Consider the following 21,466-nt stretch of genomic DNA (forward strand, 5'->3'; position numbering starts at 1 on the left):
AAGTGATTATAGTTTCAAAGCCATGTGTTTTTTTTTAACTTCAACTTTAAAAATTGAACTTTAATGTTAACTCATAGTTTGTGGAACTTTTTAAAAGTTCAATTATTAATGAACATTAGAAGAAAGCATACGATATTTCAGACATACCTAACAGTTTAAAAATACATACGTCTAGGTGGAGTTGATCTGTCCAGTGACCAATGATTTTGTATTCTGTGGTGTTTTTTGTTATCTGGTATTGGTAGATTTCATAACGACCCGGAGCATCTCCATTCTCATTGAAGACCACAGGGGTGCCAGCAATTCCTAAAGAACATAAAGGCAAAAAAAGCAGTGTAGTTATTTTGTTTTAAAGAGGATACTGTTAAAGCTGAAATCCAGTGTTGAACATTGCCATAAAAATTCAAGGTTTGATTTTCAAATTAAATGAGGTTGCAAGGGGAACTTCAACTTTGTGCTGCTATAGTGTTAATGACGGCAGCAAAATAGATGTTGACAGGCATGTTTTCCAGGTCCTCTGAGAAGGGCCAGGGCTGCTGTCTGTTCATGTTCCCGTATCATTTCACACTCTTTCATTCTGCTTATTGCCCCATTGAGTGTTATCCACTAGGTCCCCACTCAGAGTGCTAACGAATGACAGCACTGATTTTGATTACCACTTTGAGGTCTCTCTCGTGTCCCTGCTTTTCTTCCCAAGCCAACCTACAATCCCCTCTTGAGCTTCAACTTGTTATAAAATTGTGTTTTAAGGAGTTGAAGATTTACAGAATTAGTGATGAGAGCCCGCCACCTCACTTATAAATGAACCAATAATGGTATCTCAGTTTGGCTGTTTGGTATACCATATTTGTTTTTTCTCATTTAATGAAATCTGACACTAGTCAGAAATTCTTTAACATATAACATAAAAATCATGCAGACGCTTGACAGTGTTTTCCAGCACTAGCGGGAGTTTATCATGTTCCACAAGTATTGACTGTACTGTCCTCTGTGATAACCAAAAAGGGAATTGTTTGTTTGAGTGTTTTGTTCTTTTTTAATAGGTCACACTATTGATTGTTGATTGTTGTTTGAACCTGTTAGCCAGATTTGGAAACCTGTGAGTCAAGCCATTAGGCCAGATGTATTCTCTCCACCAGTGCAGATTTGTGTTTGTCAGAGGTCTCATCAAAATCCATAGAACGTAATTGCATTAGTGTCATCCTGGTGTATCAACCAGAGAGCATGTCTGAGACAACAGCAGGCAGTAATTGCAATTATGAAGATTTTCTTGCTCACCTCAGCAATAGAAGAAATTTGAGTAGGATGTGTATTTCCACTAATTTGATTGCCTTAATCAATTAGTTTCACATCTTGGGAGAGCTACATTTTGAGGAAACTGAAGACTGAGTCTAAGTGTTTCTTACTAACATGGAAATCAAATGGATAATACATTAATGCATGGGCATGATTAACAAGTACTCACATTGCAGGTCATTTGAAACGTGGGCAGTATCCAAATATTTGACCATTCCAATATTCTTTTGTTGCGTCACTATGACGTTTGCAATTTTAGCATTAAATGCTTGGCGTCGTTGATGCCATCTTAGTGAACTTTATTTCTTGCTTCATCTTTTTTTAAATCACATTACAAAAAATCTAAGGACAGTACTGCTTTCCAGTTGCATGGCTTTCTGTACTGCAAGAACTGACGCTACAGTTCCCAGACCACCTTTCGATGGTTATTATCGAATCAATTTGCCAGATTTAGGGCCCCAAGGTGTTGCTGATTATCTTTTCAGTATTTACTCTTCAGCTTTTATTGTCTTTTATGACACTGGGCTCAAGAATAATGTAGTCTTTCAAATAGTATCAGACCATCACAGTTTGGTGTTTTGCTTAAGATCTGTTATTATGGTATATACACACACTGCAAGCTTAAATTTGTTATACTTGAACATTTTTAAGAATACGATCCAGATCAACACTACATATGATTTGCTCCACATCTACAGTATGTTTTGTGAAATTTGTCATGCTAGTGTTGGTGTATTCTGGCTAATAAACAAACAGAAAAATGAGCAGTCTAAGCATACATCAGTGAAGTTAAAAATTCCCTCCATACCACGCATACCACGTCAGTCCTGGATTGAGAGTAATATATTACTGTTTGTGATATTTTCTGGAATATATAAGGATATAAAATTTCCCAAGTTTTCGTATTTTAACTTGATATGTCGCTCTGAAGATATGAGACATGCTTTATCTGACAAGTGATAAAAAAATCCTCCCAAAAACTCATAAACTTCTGCATAACCCTATTTGCACCGACTAAACCTCCTAACAAATAGCATTTTGGTCAGGAATATCGACAGAGAGTCACTTCTCTTAATCTTTTGCTTTTAACATTCTGTTGTTCCTGGTTGCAATATTGTAACCAGAAGGTAGCTGTTCGGCCCTAGTGTATATGAAAATTTGACCTTTTCACCTTTGTGTTATTTGTTTATTTATTTGATTTTGTTACTCCACTGTTGACTTCCAGACCCTTGATACCATTGTCTCTGTTTAACACCGACATGTAAATAATACCCTCCACTGACTGTTGTGCCCTCCCATCCTCTTATGTGTCAGTGTAAATGCAATGCCTGTTGACTGCTTTTGGGTTATCTTTTCTTCCCAGACCCACTCTCTGGGCTGTTAATAGACACACCACCACAGGAGACCGTAAGAAACAGAACTTGGAGTAATTCCTTCGACAATTTGAAACATACTGTATAAATAGCTATGTTGAAACCCCAGACTAAAAGACAAATATTTAATTATGACATGTTTAATATTACTTACCTACTATCAGATTTATGGTCTGCGAGGTTTACTTTATAACGCTAAACGGAAAAATAGTATTAAACAGAATTAAGTTTGGACTTTTTCTTAAATCTAACCAATATCAATTTATTTCACTTTATAATAGATAATAATCATGGATCAAAAAGTATCAATTTCATGTACAATATTTGTAAAGTTTTGGGTATCCTTTAGTCAGCGTGTATGTCTATAGAAAATTCCCATAATACACAGGGATCATATGGATGCTGACATTGTTCAGAGCTTTTAGGCTCCGATTCTGTGAACTGAAAGACTCTTAAAAGCAAAGCGAGCTAGGCAGGATTCCGGTAATGTGAAGCATTGATTTTCTAGCCATCGCTGTTGAAAATCCGATGGCTTCAGTGCTGACAAACCTTCCAGTAACATAAAACCATGAATAAAATAATGCATAAAGATTTGAAGAACACTAATTTTGTACTGCACATCTATACATATAGCATTGCTGATTAAAGTTTTATGGTGCTATGAGGATTGATCTTTTAGAACTAACCAAAGATGACTCCTGGACACAAATCTAAACAATGTCTTTACCTATTCCATTTGTTTAATTTTGCACAAATATGGATTGACCTCCTTGCACAGTAATAAGCACACTCACAAACACTTTTGACATAGACAAATTTCCTGAGTTCTGCAGTGTTTCCTTTCAGTGTCCATCAGGGATGAAAACTGAAAGCTGCAAACACAAGAGTCAAGTTAAACTTTACTATCCTTGACAAGAACGAATGAGTTCATGTTTGCTTAAGTCAAACAGACACAAAATTTAGGCCCTGACTAATCACTGGACAGTTGGATGCCTGTCTGGTATATCATATAATTTTGTCATCTGTTTTACAGATGGAGCAGATTGTTGGTCTTTTATAACTGCTGTATTTACAGTAGGAGGCTAAGGGGGTGTTTTGTGTTTAAAATCCTTACTTTGTACTTGGTTGAGTCAAGAAAAGGTTGTTAAAAGCAAATAATGGTTGTCTGTAGGAAATGAAAAAACAAACCAAGGACTTACATTTTTAATTCCTTTCTTTGGGGAATTTGGAGGCTAGGTTAACACCTTGAACTCTTTTTCATTTTTCTGAAACAATTCCTGAACAATTTTGCAGTATGGCAAATTCCATTACAAACAGACAACTACCATCAGAGAACACCTATGTAGTTATTAGGTAAAAATCACATAATGCATGGAAGGGAATCTGGCAAATCAGGAGACAGGTACAGCGAAAGGTCATACACTTGAAATTAAGGCTGGAATACTGTACCATTTACAGCACAAAAACAATTGAGCAGCTACGGCAAAAATACACTTGCCGGCCACTTTATTAAGTACACCCACCCAACTGCTTGTCAATGCGAATATCTAATAACCCAATTGCATAGCAGCAACTCATTGCATTTAGACATGCTCAAAATGAACTGCTGAAGTTAAAACTCATCATAAGAATGGGAAAGAAAGATTATTTTGACTGGAGCTTGGACTCACAGCCTGGGTATTTCAGGAAATGCTCATCTACTGTGATCTTTCTGCACAACAAATTCTACAATAAAGATTATGGTCTGAAAATCATCTAGTAAAGGGAATTGTTCTGCTGTCGACAGATGTGAACAGAATGAGAAGAAGAGAATGCCTTTAAACTTAGATTCTTCTTTACTTTGATTTGCATCATCAGTTTACAGTGGTACATTTATTTTTAGTTTACTATACATGGCATCCTTTATCTATTTTTCCATTATCTAGGAATTCTCTGTGCGAAATACCTCACTGATATCTGCTTTGATAGGATAGGAAGACAAAATGAACTTAAATAACTACTTGTTACAATCAATGTAGGTGGAAGAGCATCTCTGAGAACACAACACATCAAAGCTTGAAGGATTAAAGCCGCAGAAGACCACACTAGATGTTACTTATGTCAGCTGTGAACAGGAAACAGAGCTCAGCAACAGGAGATTGGAAAAATGTTGCGTTGACTGATGAGTTTCAGTTTTTGCTGCAACATTTGAATGGTAGGGTGTAAACAATGTGAAAGCATGGATCCATCATACTTTGTATCAACTGTATGTTTTGGTGGTTCTGGTAGAATGCTGTGTGTTATATTTTCGTGATACATTTTAGTACTAAAATAGTAGTAGTAAAGATTAAAGAAAGCCCCGAGTAGTGTTTCTGACAATGTTTATGACCACAGTGTACCTATCTTCTGACTGGCTTTTCCAGCGAGATAACGTGCATGTCACAAAGCTCAAATCATCTTAAACGGGTTTCTTGAACATGACAGTGAAGTCTCTAGTTTCCAAATCGCCTTTGGGGTGAGGTGGAATGGTAAATTCATGTCATTAATGTGAAAAATATTGTGTCAAAATAGAACAAAATCTCTATTTCACTATTTTGACTCTATGCCATGAACAATTAAAGCAGTTCTGAAAGTAAAAGAAGTCAAATTCTCTAGTAAGTGATTTTGCTGATGTGACACAGGTGCTCTTGACAATTGGTGAGAAAATAAATAATGGGTTGAGGTAAATATGATTTGGTATATGTGGTCGGCAACAATATTTATATAATCCACATGCCTCATGCCACATGCCAGGACCCAGAGTTTACCAGAAGGAGATTATCCAGAATATCACACTGCCACAGTCAGCTTACCTTTTTTGCAGTGCATCCTACAGCTATCTCTTGCCCAAGGTTTTCATTAAAAGTTTATGGTGTGCAATAGTCCCAGCCTTTCCAGCCTTTATCATTTATTGAATCTTGGGTGCTCATGACCCTGTAGCCAGTTGGACTTATTTTTAAAGGTAGTTGCCAAACTTGGTACTTCCAAGATAAGGAAAACCTAAGAATATCTTTATCTAGCTTTTAGAATCAGGTCCTTGTCAGTGCTGTTCAGATATTTATGCTTGCTCATTTTTTTCTTCTTCCAACACATTAACTTAAAAAATGCGTATTTATTCCCCACCCCTTGAGAGGAATTATTTATAAGACGCGGCAGTGTTGTTTACTTCATTTGTAAGTGATTGAAATGTGTAACTGAACTGTGTAATTCCTACAGCCACTAGAGGTCTATGTGAATTGAATGTAAGCATTTTATGTGTGAAAGCATCCCGCTTATAAACACTAAGAGTAGGATTCATCGAAGCTACTGGCCAAGCTCCAGACAGATACGTTAGCAACTGACGTCTGGATTCCAAAGAAGTGGAGCAGATGTCTTTTGCTTCATCGACAACTTTCTTAATTGTGTAATTTACTGTATATTATTCTTGTCACATACTTAGCTGTAGAATGATTATCCCTGACCAAAAGATCCCACTCTATAATTGTCATAGAAATAAATGTGTCCATTACTATATAATTATCTGTGAGGGTGGAGCAGGTGGAGACTGTGTCAGACCACTCATGTTGCATTCTGCTTGATTGCATGGCCCTCTTCTCTTGTCATATAATTAACTCAAGCTGTTATAACTACTTACACTGACCTAAGGTAGACCTCAAATTTTCATATGTTGTTTATTCAATCTTTGCAAACTACAAGATTATCTTCATGCCCATGCTGTGTATATATGTACCTTTTTTTAATACGGTAAGGTCGGATCTACTTCATAGTGTCATTATACAGGCTTTTGTGAAATTATGCAAATAACAGTGGCAGTTTTAATCACATGCTGAAACCAGATGAAATCCATTTTTTTGTCTTGGGTCAGCTAGTGGTAAACAGTAATTCTCTAAGTTTAAGTATTACAGTTTTATAAAGAGACAGAGAGAAGCTGAACTTCTGAGTTTGAGAAAAAGCTACTTTATTAGCTGCTCCCTTCCTGACGAAAGGATTTGTTTTCCTGGCTAGAACTGCTTCAGCAACCTTTCACTTGTTAAATGAATATGTTAACCACTACACTATGGAGGCAGCAGGTTGAGAAGTAAGAACAACTCGACGAAATATGTATTGACATTTGCTTACTAAAGTCTGAAAAATTCCAGTTTTTGTGACCTTTATAAAGTTTTATAAGCACAACATGATTTCCCTCAAATCATACACCGTCACAGTTCAGGGATAGTCATGAAGCTACGCTAAATGTAATCAACTCATATCTCTTTCTGTCTCAGAGACAACTGCATCCTGTTTTTGCCAGTGACACTTTACATTGGACAACTACTGGAAAACTACCGATGCCCATTTCTGTTGTGCCTTATGTTAACGTGCTTCCCACTCTCATTTACATATAATTTTAAGCAGCAAGTGTACTTAAAGCAGCAGATCTCCTGTGTGGGCAATTCAATGCTTACATGATAAGGCAGGAAATCTCACAAAGCGCAGTTCCTGCACATCATCAACCATGATAAAACATGCTGTTCTGCTGGTGATTGTCAATCCTCCTACGGATCTCAGCCTCAGTACTTGCTGGAAATAATTTACTTTCAGACGCCTGATAATTTGAGACCAATGCATAGTATATAACTAAAGGCTCTGCACAAATATGCTAGTGAACCCAAAAATGCACCAAAAAGTTGTGTACTACTCACATCTATAAGGTATTCTGGTCCTGTTTTGATGGTTGACTGATATATTGACACATCCCTATGATAAATATTGTTTATAAGGAAAGACATTTCATTCTATTTGATACTTTAGCTGAAAATACTTCCCAGACTTTCATGTCCATCTTGTTTTCACACGGCAAAATGGGTTAGGGTTATGTGCTTTATCAGAATTAGGAATACATACCTGTAAAGTTGACACTGCGGATATATTTGAGAAGCAGTGTGCCATTGATAGTGTCCATCTTGGAGCAAACACCAACTTTTCCAGGACAGAGGTCTTTGTGCATATTATGTAGAGCGTGAGCCATTGCATACACTGCATCTATAACAAACTGAACCTTCCCCTCCTGTTCATATGATGAATCTTTTCCGATCCGCTCATGGTCTGAAAGAAAACAATAACAAGATAAAAAAAAAAAAAAAATAAGAATTTGTTAAATCCAAACCTAAAACTAACTCCATAAATGTATTTTTTTTTTAAAACAAAAAACAAAAAAACAAGTTGATTATGCTCACTGCTTACTTTAATTTATATGTTTTACTTAGGTTTCCATGCTGTGTTTTACTGGCTGAGTTGCTGCAATCTTGAAAGACAGTCATGACTAGAATCTTTGATATGAAAAACCATCATATTTAGAACAAAAGAGCTGCTTGGTAATCAGTGGAAAAAATAAAATAAGAATGATTGCTAATGTTTAAATCAAGCAAATGATAACCTTTCAAGAAGCCGGAATGCTCAATTGTGAAAGAGTCTTTTTTCCACTAGATGGATTTTGAAAGAGATTGGCACTGAATTGTGCGTGTTAACCCTTAATTGTATAACATCTCTTGTAAACATCAATCACAGAATCTCTTTCCACAGAATCCAAAATGCTCTCTTGTGAAGCCTTTCTCTTTACGGCCTGTTGATCACTGATTAGACCAACTCAGGAATATTCGACAAGACTCGTATAACCTCATTTGCCTTTTGCACTGCTTTAGATAGACTTTGCATCATGCAAAAATATTAATTGAAATGAGTTTTTATCTTTTAAACTAAGGAAAAGTTTATGTTGCTTGATAAGGCAAGGTATGTTGCAGTTGTTTATCCATATGTTTTCTTAGTGTTTATCCCCACAACATTATATGTTACCTATTGCACATTAATCATGCGTTCAGAGTGGTTGAGTGGCAGGGAAGGAAAGGTAGAGATGGTAAGAGAGTCCTAATCATTCTTTAGTTTTAATGCAATTAGTTATGACAGGTGTATATCAATCATAACTAAGGTTGTTGTCTTCTCTGTAAGTAAGATTTCAGTTAGCAGCTTAATCCTTTTTATCATCCAGTGTACTACAAAGTAGGTCAAGCATAAAAAAAATAGCAGTTAGACACTGTTGCTGCTTTAAGTGAAGTGTGCAGCAATCAGAATGTACAGGGGTTTAATTGCAAGGTTTAGAGTTTGAACCTCTAAAGGTATCGTGAGAGAAAAAAGTGAGTTTACAGCACATTACCTTGTTTATCATTAAAGTTTTAGGCAAATATCATGGAAGAAGCCTGTTGATAACTGTTATATTGCCTTTAGGTATGTGTCTTTGTTATGGGGTAACAGGGGAGCCAAATGTCTTACATTCACCTGCAAATCTAAAACTAACCCTCTAAACTTCTGTCTGTTAGTTAATTTTTAAGATGTGAAAATTGTGCGAGAATTGGGGAAATGGGAAGAAGACAAAGAGTCACAGGTCTCACATTTTGTTCCAATAGATTTTAGTGCTGCTCCGAAGAAGAGAGTTGATAGACATACCTCGTGTGCACTAATTTAACCAGCCGTTTATTTGAAACACATTTGAGCACATCTTTTATCTTTGTGATGGTTGGTAATTTTCTGCTGCCTACAATTGAAGGAGGATTACTGTCTGAATTTTAACAACCTGAAATTAATTGTGTGCAGTGTAATTGTCCTCACCTGCACAGAATGTGACAAATATCTTTTAGGAGATGTTCAGCTTTTAAAAGAACATGAATTAGAGCGTATTGCAAAACAATCTCAGAAAATATGACAGGAAAGAAAAGTGACTGTTGAAAGTACGTATAACGTGACACTTTATTTTTCTTTGTGGTGACAGCTTGTTCAAATCACACTGAAACCTGACAACCTTTAGTTGAGGTTCATTTTCATTAGCTCAGTAGATGGTTTGTGTCACCCCGTCTCTTTATGTTTTGAAAGGTTAATGCATTTTTACAACAATTAGATCGTCTGGTTTTGAATTCTGCTCAGCATGAGAAGAAAATGTTTTTCAATCTCTTCTCGAAAAAGACTTCCAAGTATAATTCCCACTAATGGCTAATGACAACAACACAATGTGGAAAATTAGCAAAAAAGTAATAATCAATTAGAGTTGCAAATGTGTGTGCTGCGCATTTGCAAGCTGTTTCACAATAACAGAAGAGTTGTTTTTGCTCTGACATTTGATAATAATTACATCAAAAATCGAATTTGAATTATCCGCTCGCAATCATTAAGGGAGAGGACTTTGTATACTTTGGGACATTTCTTTCAATTGTGGTTAAAGCACATCCAAGGAGGAGTGTCAAAGAAGTCACAGTTCTCTTATTTTAAGCTATTAATAATTATTATGCCTTATATTTTAAGAACCAATTAAGTAATCTAAAGATTATGATTATGGATCCAAGTAGCCATATTGTAGGAACACTATAGTAATTGTTTCTAATACTAGGTGCTTGTGCAAAAAAAAAAAAGTTTTTAAATTCCCAGACTCTAAAAGTTGTACCCATAGGTAATGCTGTAATAAGTAAGTTCCAAAACCTTTCTAACTTGTAATCAACAGTTTTTATGATTTGCTCCACTGTCTCCTAACTGCAGTACTTGCTAAAATATTTTCTCTTTGAAGGAGGTAAATGTTAATAGTTCAGTCTTGGTCGACCCTGACCATTGCTACTTGCAGCTATGTTTTACATGTTGATTCTGTGCTTTCATACTTTGTTCATACATTTCTAGAGGAGATTTGCAAATAATGGAAAAAGGGATTGGAAAATGTATCTCTTCAAATGTGTGGGCATGGTATGTGTGCCTTATGTGATTTATGCAGTTTGAGTGGTGTTTTTCTGTGTGCACTCAGTGCAAAATATACACATAGTAATGTGTGATATGACAGTGATAATTAACCTCCTGTAGAGGACTGACTATAATATTTCTATAATATGTTACAGTTTTTTGTGATTTTTTTTTTTGGGGGGGGGGGGGGGGAATCACATTAAAAATAGAGATTAATGGAGAATGTAGAGTTTTAAACAAAACAAAGACTTCTAAGTATTTTTTTACTGAAGTGAGAGGTAAAGCCATATGCTTAGTTTGTGGAGAGCAGATGGTTGTGTTTAAGGATTTGATTCAACATTATGAGACTGAACACACAGAGAAAAACAAGAACTTTATTGATGCAGAGCAGGAACGGACATCTAAACCTTTTCCTGCAAAGCTGCAGAAGCAACAAGGACAACAAGTTTTACACATCCAGGGATGGAGTGCTCAAGACCAACTATGTGATTTCCAACAAAATTACACAAAATACTGAGCTATTGTTAATGGGGAGCTGATCAGACAATGTTTAGCAAACTGAAAAGTGTGCTGAGGAAAAAAAACGAGCATTTATGAATGTGCCCCTCCAGGTGAAAAAAAGCTAGATGTAAAGACACTGAAGGGAATCTGGAACTTCAGCTGAAAAACTAAGTGGACAGTTTAAACTTTTCCTTCCTGGCTCTGTGATAATGTGTGCAATAAAAGAAAATTCTGCATGCAAGTTCAAGAAAGTAGCTGCATGCTTGGATAAGCTAAGGCTGAAAATGGTAGGTGTTACTACAAATGGTTTTTAAAGCAGAAATGACTAAAATGAGAAGTTTAATTGATATGTTTGTACTGTATTATACACCAGGTTTTCTGCTAGTGCTAAAATTTAACCATGTGATTGATGTAACTAAAATAGCTAACTTCGTCAGTGTAATAGCACTGTGTCACAGACAGTTTGTTCCATGTAATTATGAAACAGCTTGCATGGAGACATAGGCTACCATACAGCTGTCAGGTAATAAAATGCTAAAAAACCAAAAACAAATATATGCAACCTGAGAGCAGGAATTTAAGAGCTTTGTGAGAAGAAAGCCATTGACATTTCTCAGCTCTCAGATTGAAGGTAAATCACTGATTTGTTACTGATGTGCACTAATGAAGCAGTTAAATACCAAACTGATAGGCAAGGGCTGCACATCAAACGTATAGCTTAGGCAAGGTTTTCATGAGAAAGTTGCTGTTTCTGTCAAGCCTGTTGGGCAGCAACATCCTTACTTGCATATCAACAGTGAAAGAAGCCATACCATTGGCTGATCACCACGGCTGGTACTGTTTTACGTTAGGAGCCCTTCTTGATGAGATTTCATGGGGATTTGAAGACTTCAAAACAGTTCAGAGTGAAATGCACATGATTTCCTCTCCCTTCACTTGCAGTGTGGATAATGCATCCAGTAATGTTCTGCAAGACCTCATCGACCTGTAGTCAGAGTCACTGCTGGCAGAGCATTTTGAGCCAGGATCGCTGTTGGATTTTCATTCTTCTTTCATAGAGGAAAACTTTCCTTATGTAAGGACAAATGCACAGAATAGGTTTTTTTTTTTGTTTTCTCTTTGGAAATAAACAAACCATCTGAGGAATGAAACAAATACAAATGCAGATACAGAGTCTCTAACAGTGACAATCATCTGTCCGCTGTCCTTCACTGAACCTGAGTTTAAACAGACTCTCACTGAACAGGGAAAAAAAGAACTGAAGTAATTAACCTACAAACAAAACAGCAACAGCACTTTGTATAAAGTTAAGTCTTGCAATGATTTTTGTAAATGTTGATTTTTACTATGCCTATTTTACATTTTCATTGCCTTACCAATAGTTTATAAAGAGATAAAGTTAACATTGAGCAAATTTGAGGTCAGTTTATTGGTGCTGCCAAAACAGTCACAGTTTCTCATGTGGCAACTTTGGAAAATCAATTGCCCATTCCTGATTTAAATGGTTAATATAATGTATATTATATAATGTCTGTTGGGGAAATTGCTTTCAAGTTCACTATCAGATCAATGAGTGGCTCACTGACATCTTTCTTTGTAATTTGGAAAACGCAAATACTCACACATTAATTATCATCACAAAAAAACTAAGTAATGTTATTGTTATCCATATTGCTATTGCTTAAAACTGTTTGAACTGTCTGGGTAAAAATATATGGGGAACTCATGTCTCATTAGTCCCATCTATATAGAAATCCTTAATAAGGTAGCATATTTGATCTTACTTTAACAGATACCATTCCTTCACAAATATTATGTTTACTTTTAAGTTTTAGGCAGCTTTTCTGACTAAAAATTGAGGGGAAAACAGTAACTGCATGTTGAGTTGTGCAGCAGTAAGGTCACCAGTGCAAAGCAAGCATTAATGCGAATGAAGATGAAACCTTGCAACTGTATCCTTTAATCAGTGCTTGAGGAGTTTCTATAAAGGCAAACCCTGAAATTCTGAAAGAATATTACTCAAGAAAGCTCCAGATCATCCTGTATGCTCTTGCTCACAATGTTCTTTTGATTAAAGGTAAATTTTCTTTGTTTGTCCTCTTTCATTCCAGGTGAAGGCTAAAGCAAAAATCTGATTCTATGATCTGCTTTCTTTCATTATCATGCTAGTCATTAGTTGGAATATCTGCCCAACGAATGTACTTATTGTGCTTTCTTGTAAGGATACAGTGCTGCCCGCTATATATTGTAAATATAAAGCTTTACAATTCAAGCAGCTTTAGTGCTACATTACTGTCTATATAGGATACATTAGTTTTTACTCTTTTAGCTACATTAGAGTACAAGTTATTAATTATGTCGCTTTTGTTTACATCTGGTTTAAAATGTATCTAAAATGTTCACACTGGCTGTTTGTATTCTCCATCATTTTGTTTCTTGCAGATTTCTGCCCACAACACACAAAACAGCTGAAAAATGAAAGAATGAGAATGTATACACATTTTGATGGCTTAATATAAACCATATGCTCCCACTCTAAAGTTTGACACAACACAGAACTCTTGGATTTCTTCTTTTTTTTCTTATATAGTTACTAACTATATAGGTGTTGGGTGACTGAGGCATGTATTCCCTTGGAACTTATGGTCACTGTATAGGCTGCTGAGATCATTCGGTACTATTACGTTGTGTAAATGCAGTGTTTCACAGACTAAGAGTATTTGTAGTGGCAGTGAGGCATAGGCACACAAACATACTTGAACATGTGTGCAAAACAAGACACACACACTCTTTTAAATTATCTAGCTCCAACTCCAATGCCACCATATTGGACTGCAGCTGGCGACAGTAGTTATTGTTCTGCTCTGCAGCCTTGATGAGGTACAGCATAGCAGCACCATATTTCCATCAGGGGAGCACAAAAAAACTGAGATGTAACTCATACCTGGATGAACTAAAAACTAAAACATTGCTACCATGACAGTTTGAGGGTTTTCAGATTTGTTAATGTACCAAAGACAGACAGTAAACCTTAATTTTAGTTGGTTTTCAGTCATTTTTGTTTTTTCATGTCGCAGATACCCAGTTTTTAGTATCTTGGATATAACAAAAAAGTATCATAACAGTAGCTATCACATTTATTTTCTAATCTAGTGTATTGCCACCCTCCTTATCTTAAAATATAGACTATATCTCGAAAAATGGCAATGTCCATGAAGGATTACAAACCTCTGCCAAATTCCTGTTGTAATTAAAAAGCATTGTCGTAATCACCAAATCACTGCCGCAGCTGCAATCAATGGATATTGTAGTTCTCCCTCCCTATCATTCTTTTAAACAATAATTCAATATAACAAATTTGTATAAAAATGTGGATAAATTAAATTATTTATAAAATAGGATATCCCCTTTGGTTGTTTCCGAGCTAGTCAATATTTTCTCGACAGAGAGAAAAAAATAAATTTTGTTCCTGTACTTGATCTTTAATCCAAAGCTTGACATTTGCCTATGATCCCAAGACAATCAAAGAGCTGTCACACACTGTTTAGTTGTATTGTGTGTTCTTGATGTTTTCATCGAGCAATGGAATTCAGACAATTGAGCAGGCAGGCAGGCAGACATGTATTTGTGGCTGCTAGCCTTGATGACTCATGTCTGCAGGGATACAAAGCAATAGAATGATTCAAGCCAGTTTGCCTCACTCCAACTGTGACCCTCAACATGTGCTGAAATGACGTCAAGAAGAAGCAGTGCACCTACAGAAGCTGTTATCTTTGCCAAAAGCCCACTAAGAAAACATTAATTAGTGGAAATGCTGAATAAAATGTCTTAACTGTTTAAACACACACACACACACACACACACACACACACACACACACACACACACACACACACACACATATAAAGTGTATATATTCACATACACTCTATTTCAGGTCTTGTGCAACTGCTACAGTTGTTCCTTTAGCTCCTAAGACTTGGAAGTGCATTAGGATTGCCACATCTATCACAACTGCGGTTTTCTGCTCCTTGACAACTGCTGCTAGATATCAGGTAGAGACATCCATGCACTGTGAGGAGTTTTCATGCCTTCACATCAGTGGCCTCCATCTCCTCTTGTAGCCAGTTTATTCTTCCACTGGGGTATCTGATTACTGGTAGAGTGTATGTATTGATGGCTTGTATCTTATTCGTACCAAAGACTTTCAGGAAGTATTTGGCTGTGACTGACCTTTGTACATCTTTATCATAGTTCCCACTGGCCTGTGGGATACTCAAATATGTTTAGATGTCCTGTCTATCTGCTCTTCTGCATTCTAGTAGCTTCGTCCCTTCAGTCCAGATCACCTCCACTTTCTTTGCAACCATTCAGCCACACATATCCTGTCCAAATGACATCCTGATGTCCTTGCTGTAGATCCTTGTGAGCTGAGTCAATATCTCACTTCTGGAATGCAGCTTGATGTCATCCATGTGCAGGATGTGGCTGATGATGACTCCACTCCTAATTCTATATCAGTATCCACTCTTAGCGATGACCTGACTTACGGGGTTAACATCTATGCAGAACAGCAATGGGGGCAGTGCATCACCTTGGTATATTCAACTCTTGATGGTAACTTGTACCTTGGAGTTGTACAAGACAACAACTGTGTTTTATTTCACAGTTCCTGTTGAATGGATTGAAGCACTCTAATATACATGTGTGGGACATTGAATCATAGGCTTTCTTGTAGCAAATCCAGGCAGTGCTCTGGTTAGTTTGTCTGGTTGGACCTGGAGGGAGGTTGCTGTGGTCTGCTTGAACATCTGCTTTATTCCAGATGTTCAACCAATATTGCTCAGTTTCAGCTCTGCCCTTGTATTAGTGTTCCCTTGTAGTTGAGAGTGCTTTTTGGAGGACAGGTCATTTATTCTGTTGACCTCAGCTTCTCTGGCATATCTCTTCAGCCTTGTGCCCAAAGCTGTGAGCCTTGCTTTGGCAGTTTCTTGAGTCTCAGTTTTGGACATCTTGTACCTCTTTTTCATCCTGGACCAATCTCTGGGCTTCCCTGACTTTAGCTTCCAGCGTTCTGATTTAGCACCTTTCTACTCAATTTGAGCTTTTCACTCTTCAAGTCTTCTTCACACTGATGGATGCATCAGGTTCAACTTAGGGTTCAGTATCTTGCCCAGGGACTTAGCAAATAGACAAGTAAAGAAACAGTGCTGTGTCATGGCTTTGTAACAGTATTTGTGGCAGATTTGAGGACTAGAGTGTCTGTTCACCCTAAAGAAATTATGATTCATATTTCCCTGCTCATTACTGGTAAGTATAACTGTATCATACTGTGCAGTGTCTCTCTGCTATGACTGACTTGTCTCCTTTCACAAGTCTATGCTTTTTCACAGCCATTTCTTGTTCATCCTGCTCTGCAAAACAGGATCATGTTTTACGGTTCACTAGCATGAAATACTGTTAAGTACAGTGAAGTGTGAATAGCTCAGAAGGCAAAGTTGAATTCTGCACATTCAGCATTTCACATGTGAACCTTTCAGATTTCCTATGGGGTCTAATTAGTTTCTGTAACTGGGAGTATTATGGTGCTTTTTATGGTTGTGTGCAAAACAAACCCCCCCCTCAAAAAAAACCCCCAAAAAAACTGTCCAAAGTTTTAGTAAGATTTTTTTTTTAAACTGGTGATTATAAAAATACCGGACCCTATGAAAGAGGATAAATGTGACCTAAAATGTATTCAAGTTTTGTGGAGAGTGTAAAAAAAAAAAAAACTAAAATGCAACAAAATGTGTGTGCTGCTTTTCCTCTTTCTGCAATATTGTTTTGAAGATTTTCAAGAATTGTGGCTGGTTAAATTTTCTATTGTCTGCCAACATAATTTTAAACTGCATTCTGTCAGCACAGATTGTTTTTCTATCTGCTGTAATTTATATTTGGTGGTATGGCTCTGTTCTGGGACCTCCAAGTATCAGTGACACCAAACATGGAACTGATAATGGCAGAAACAGTGGGGAAACTGGAGGACAGTATAGTCTCAGTTTATCGGCTGTTTACAGGTAGCTTTCTATAAGGCTTTGTTGTTGAATGTAACAGTAAAATGACCTGTGGCTCGGAGGTGACAATGTGGATCTGAAGCTGCAAAATAAACCTTGTCCTTTGTGGCAACAGATACAAGAACACTGAGAATGAGGACAGCAGTAGAATGTGAATCATACCTACACTCTCCGTTGTTTTCCCTGCACACTAACTCAAATATCCTTTAATGCTTTGGTTGTGGAAGATGACCTACTACTACCCTGCTGTTATGGTACATAAATCACTTGTCAGTAACTTGCATTGTGTGATTAAATGCTTATATATCATACAAATGGGATAATTACATGCTCAACTAATCATATTGATGGTTGGTTGGTTATTTTTTCACAGATCTTTTTTGAGTGATATCACATAGCTCCAATTTATAAAAAGCAGTCACAGGAACAGGGTTTTAAGGGTTAAATTATTTCCTTTTGTTTGTTGTAAGATGTTTCTTGATAACTCACACATGTTGATATGTTACAGTTGAGTGTTCCAGTGACTAAGAAACTCTTGAAGTGGGAACAGGAAATGATTGTTCTTGCAAAAGTAACAATGGGTAGTAGTGACAGTACTTACAAAAGAATCTGAGTGAAATTACTGCAACTCTTGCCCGTAAAATTTGCTGTACCTTGGAGGCTACTCAGAGGAAGAAAGGGGCAGCAGCAATTTAGCTCAAGAGCAGCCACCATGACAACAGATAAATACAGAAATCTCATGAAAGTGTGGATTGTTTGAAGCATCGCTCTGTTTTACCAAGGACACAGTGTTGTTAAGAGACTATAAATAAGTCACCGTGGTACTGTTTAACTTGCATGTTCAAGCTCATGTTCTGTTTTACTAATTTAATGTGTTCCTTTGTTATTTGGTGGCATTTTGAGGTTGCTGCGTTCTACATCACCTGGAATTAAGACAAAAGCCGTCATCGCCTGGTGGGAGGGAAAATCCTGAAATTATATTGTTGAACTTTACTGTTACCACACACTTTAGAAATAGGTAGTTATGCATTATACTGCTAATGAAATACAATGATGAAATAACGAAATACAAAAATGCAGCTGTAATAAAGTTACATACTTTACAAAAAAGCATAAACTGTCTTTATCTTTCCAAATGAAAGAATTGTGTTTAGCTTGCAAAACGCTGACAGTCACTTTTTTTCTGCAGAGAAAAAAAAAAAAAAAATGCATAATTGTGACCACGCAGGCATCTCGTCCAGAACAATTTACTGTATATGACATGTTTAGCATACTTCTAAATGAGGTGACCGATGTTTTAGACATTAATCTGAATTGTTATTGTTAAACTGATGCAATGAAAATAGGATAAGATGTGTCTACGTAATACATGAGTCTAATTCTGAATCTTGGTGCCATAACAGACACTTTTCAGTTTGTCATTTATAAAGAACCATCATTAATGTCCTGAAATTTGGTGGCTCTGAATTAGATTTTTCTCATGCACATTAGAGTATTGAGATTACCCAGCTTTCTGCTTTTTCCTGGTAATGGCACCTGACATGAATACAACCATTAAACTGACATTAGCATGAGACTGTTTCTATGTCAGATCTTGAGTCATTGATTCCACTGAGAATCTGATTGTGCTAGAATGAATTTTCCTCCTCCTTTTTTTAGCATCCAGTTTTATATCAAATTACCTTCTCATTTTCCCTCACTCATACAAGTTTTTGGTTGCACTGCACTGATTAGTTGCTAGAAGTTAAGGCAGTGTTTTTGCTGATTTTTTTTTTTACCTTGTTGTAGTCAAAGTCCTATATATCCTATGTTCTATACCATTCTATAACCTATAACCAATTCTACTGAATAAATTCTGATTCTTCATAACTTGTTTCTAAGGAAACAAGTCACATTTAGTTAGGTAGTGACCATGCCTAGGACATATTTGATCACAATATAGAATTAATTGATAATTAGAAAACTACTGTTTTAAGAATAGTGAAAATGAACAAAACACAAGCTTGATTTAAAAAAAACGAGTGGAGGTTTTTCTCTGTGGGTTTATCAGGTTTCACATTTTGTCATTGTTCTAATGTTGTCATATGAAAATATCACTGAAGCTGATTAATAGGTTGGATTTACATCCAAGCTCTAAGCAGTTTATATATATATAAGTGGACTAGAAGTGTATTATGCTTACAAACAATTATTTTGTATGATGTATTGATCTATCAAAAGGGGACAGTGTTGTTCCAAGGAGGTACATCTTAAGGAGATTTGTAGGTTAAATGACAATAAAAATTTTTGGTTTTGCAATTTCTTGGAGGTCATTTAGAGTGTTGCTGTAAATAAGAAACACGACAATTTTTTTTCTATAATGAGAGAAAGAAAATGATCTTGTAAGAGACACTGAAACCATGATACTTTCACGCCGTCACACAGCTGGCCAATCACTGGGTAAAGGGGAGTTAATGTAATATTGCCTGTTTTAAAAGGAAATGACAAGACACAACCCTCATTTTCTATCCCCAGCTGCAATTATCACTCACAGAGTGTCTTTAGTCATCAAGGCTCAATAGATGGGCATTGAACATATCTCAGTTGTATAGAACAGTCAGCCTTTTTAGTAATGGCTTTTTGTGTTTGATTATGTAAGATCCTTTAATATATATAGGCAGCTATTTCAGAAACTGATTGCCTACAAGTATTAAAGGTGCCAGATTTAAACTACTTCTTTTCTGTGGCAAACAGGCCTGGATAACCTACTGATTTTAATGACCTGAAAGCTTGTTTCTAATGGGACAACTGGATTTAGTATTGATTATATTTTCAGCACATCTGGTGGTATAGCTTTGTGATTGCCATTGTCGCTCACTGCAGATTGAACTAGCCAGCCACATTAATTTCTGTTGGAAAATTAGAGATTCCCATTCACTTATCCACACCCATTACGTTTAGCCTAAATTAGAAGAGTCTGATTGCATTCTCCCTGATGACAAATAAATTTAGCAGTGCATGCTACTTACGCACACGCGCGCGCACACACACACACACACAAACGCACAATGTATTCACAGCAGAACCAGTCAATAAACTTGGCCATTGATCAAGAGCTGTACATTGACAGAGTGCCCTCTCTGCCAATAAATGTTGACTCACTTGTACATTTTTTGATACCAGATCCTTTCTTCATAGCATGACGACTGAGCTTGCATTGGAAGTTATTCTCCCAAAACTCTGCAAACCAGATATTTCTTCTGTTATTCTCTAGCGTTCGGCTGATGAAGTAGCGATCGAAACCTGAAATCAAATCCAACAGCAACAGCACAAATTCAGTTAATGGTAATCCAAAAATTTTCAAAAGTGAACATTAAGAGTTAACCTTTTACTGAGGTGACAAAGGCAATTATCAACACTGTAAAGCCCTGTTTTTAAAAATTGTTTTTGTCAAATCTGGTATCTTCAAGGTAGAATGGAGATTACTAAAGGAGGCAAACATACACCAACAATATGCAGTAAAGTGCAAGTATTAATACAGAATTTACTTCAAACTAAGATTTTCTTCAAAGAAAATTAAATATTTTGAGCATTGAGGTAGAGTTTGGCAGTGCAAATACCTTTGATGGACTGTCGTTTGGGTAGAATGGTGACAGCACCCTCTGCCATCTCTTCTTGGTGCAGTATTGGTGAAATTTTGGATCCCCAGCTGTCTGAACCTACCCAGATGAAATGGCCTGTCTGATTGGCCTTCTTAGCTGCTTGAAGGAGACGCCTTTGAAACAAACAAAAAAATAAAGTGATGTTTACTTGCTCCATAGAAATAATGCTGTTCTCTGATATATTTCCTACACATATGTTCATACTGTGTTTAATCAGGCTGTTTCATGACTAGAGTATTCTAAGACAAAGTTTTATACTCAGGCAGTTTAGCAAAATTGAAAAGCCATCATAGAATCACTATTCCTTCCCAGTGCAGTGGAATTCTTCTTGGCTGTGGCAGAATGATACCCCTGCCACATTTGTCCAGGCTTGTTGCCAATGGATGTAAGTTTGGGGAGTCATAAAAAACTGCCAATAAGCTCTGCTGCAGCAGCAGAGTTGCATCGAGAAAGCATGGTGACATAAAATTTAAGCACAGCCACCTGGCATGTGAACTCTTACACCAGCCCTTATACTGTATAGCACAAAAAGTGTCCACCAGCTTACTCAGATTTTCACAATGCATGTTGTTTTTGCATGAATTCGAGTTGAAGTAAAACTAAGGTATAATGTTAGCATTTTTTTACCTTTGTAAAAAAATGACTTGGCAAGCAGTGACTCATCCAGCTAACTTTGTTTCTTTACTTTAGTTTTATGACTGCGAGGTTTTATGTTTGACTGGTAATGATTTTTTCTGAGTCTGGTCTCCCAACATTTAGTGAAATGAGCATGTCTTAAAATGCAATTATGCCCACCATGTAGAAAAAAAGAGAAATCGATGTTTTGTTTTTT

At 36.6% G+C, this 21,466-nt stretch overlaps 1 protein-coding gene across 2 annotated transcripts in view; it reads right to left on the minus strand.

Annotated features, from left to right (window-relative positions):
• LOC102199361 (metabotropic glutamate receptor 4-like) overlaps positions 1 to 21,466 on the minus strand; it is a 187,304-nt gene that overhangs the window by 14,386 nt on the left and 151,452 nt on the right. For both annotated transcript variants that reach the window (XM_005731727.1, XM_005731726.1), the window contains 4 exons: positions 20,593 to 20,747; positions 20,135 to 20,275; positions 7,572 to 7,772; positions 170 to 306 (listed from right to left, as the gene is read on the minus strand). In XM_005731727.1, coding sequence (XP_005731784.1) covers positions 170 to 306; positions 7,572 to 7,772; positions 20,135 to 20,275; positions 20,593 to 20,747 — 634 coding nt within the window. The remainder of the gene's footprint in view (positions 1 to 169; positions 307 to 7,571; positions 7,773 to 20,134; positions 20,276 to 20,592; positions 20,748 to 21,466) is intronic.

Source organism: Pundamilia nyererei, unplaced genomic scaffold (assembly GCF_000239375.1).
Source record: "Pundamilia nyererei isolate P.nyererei 1_Seehausen unplaced genomic scaffold, PunNye1.0 scaffold00044, whole genome shotgun sequence".
Classification (NCBI taxonomy): Eukaryota; Metazoa; Chordata; class Actinopteri; order Cichliformes; family Cichlidae; genus Pundamilia; species Pundamilia nyererei.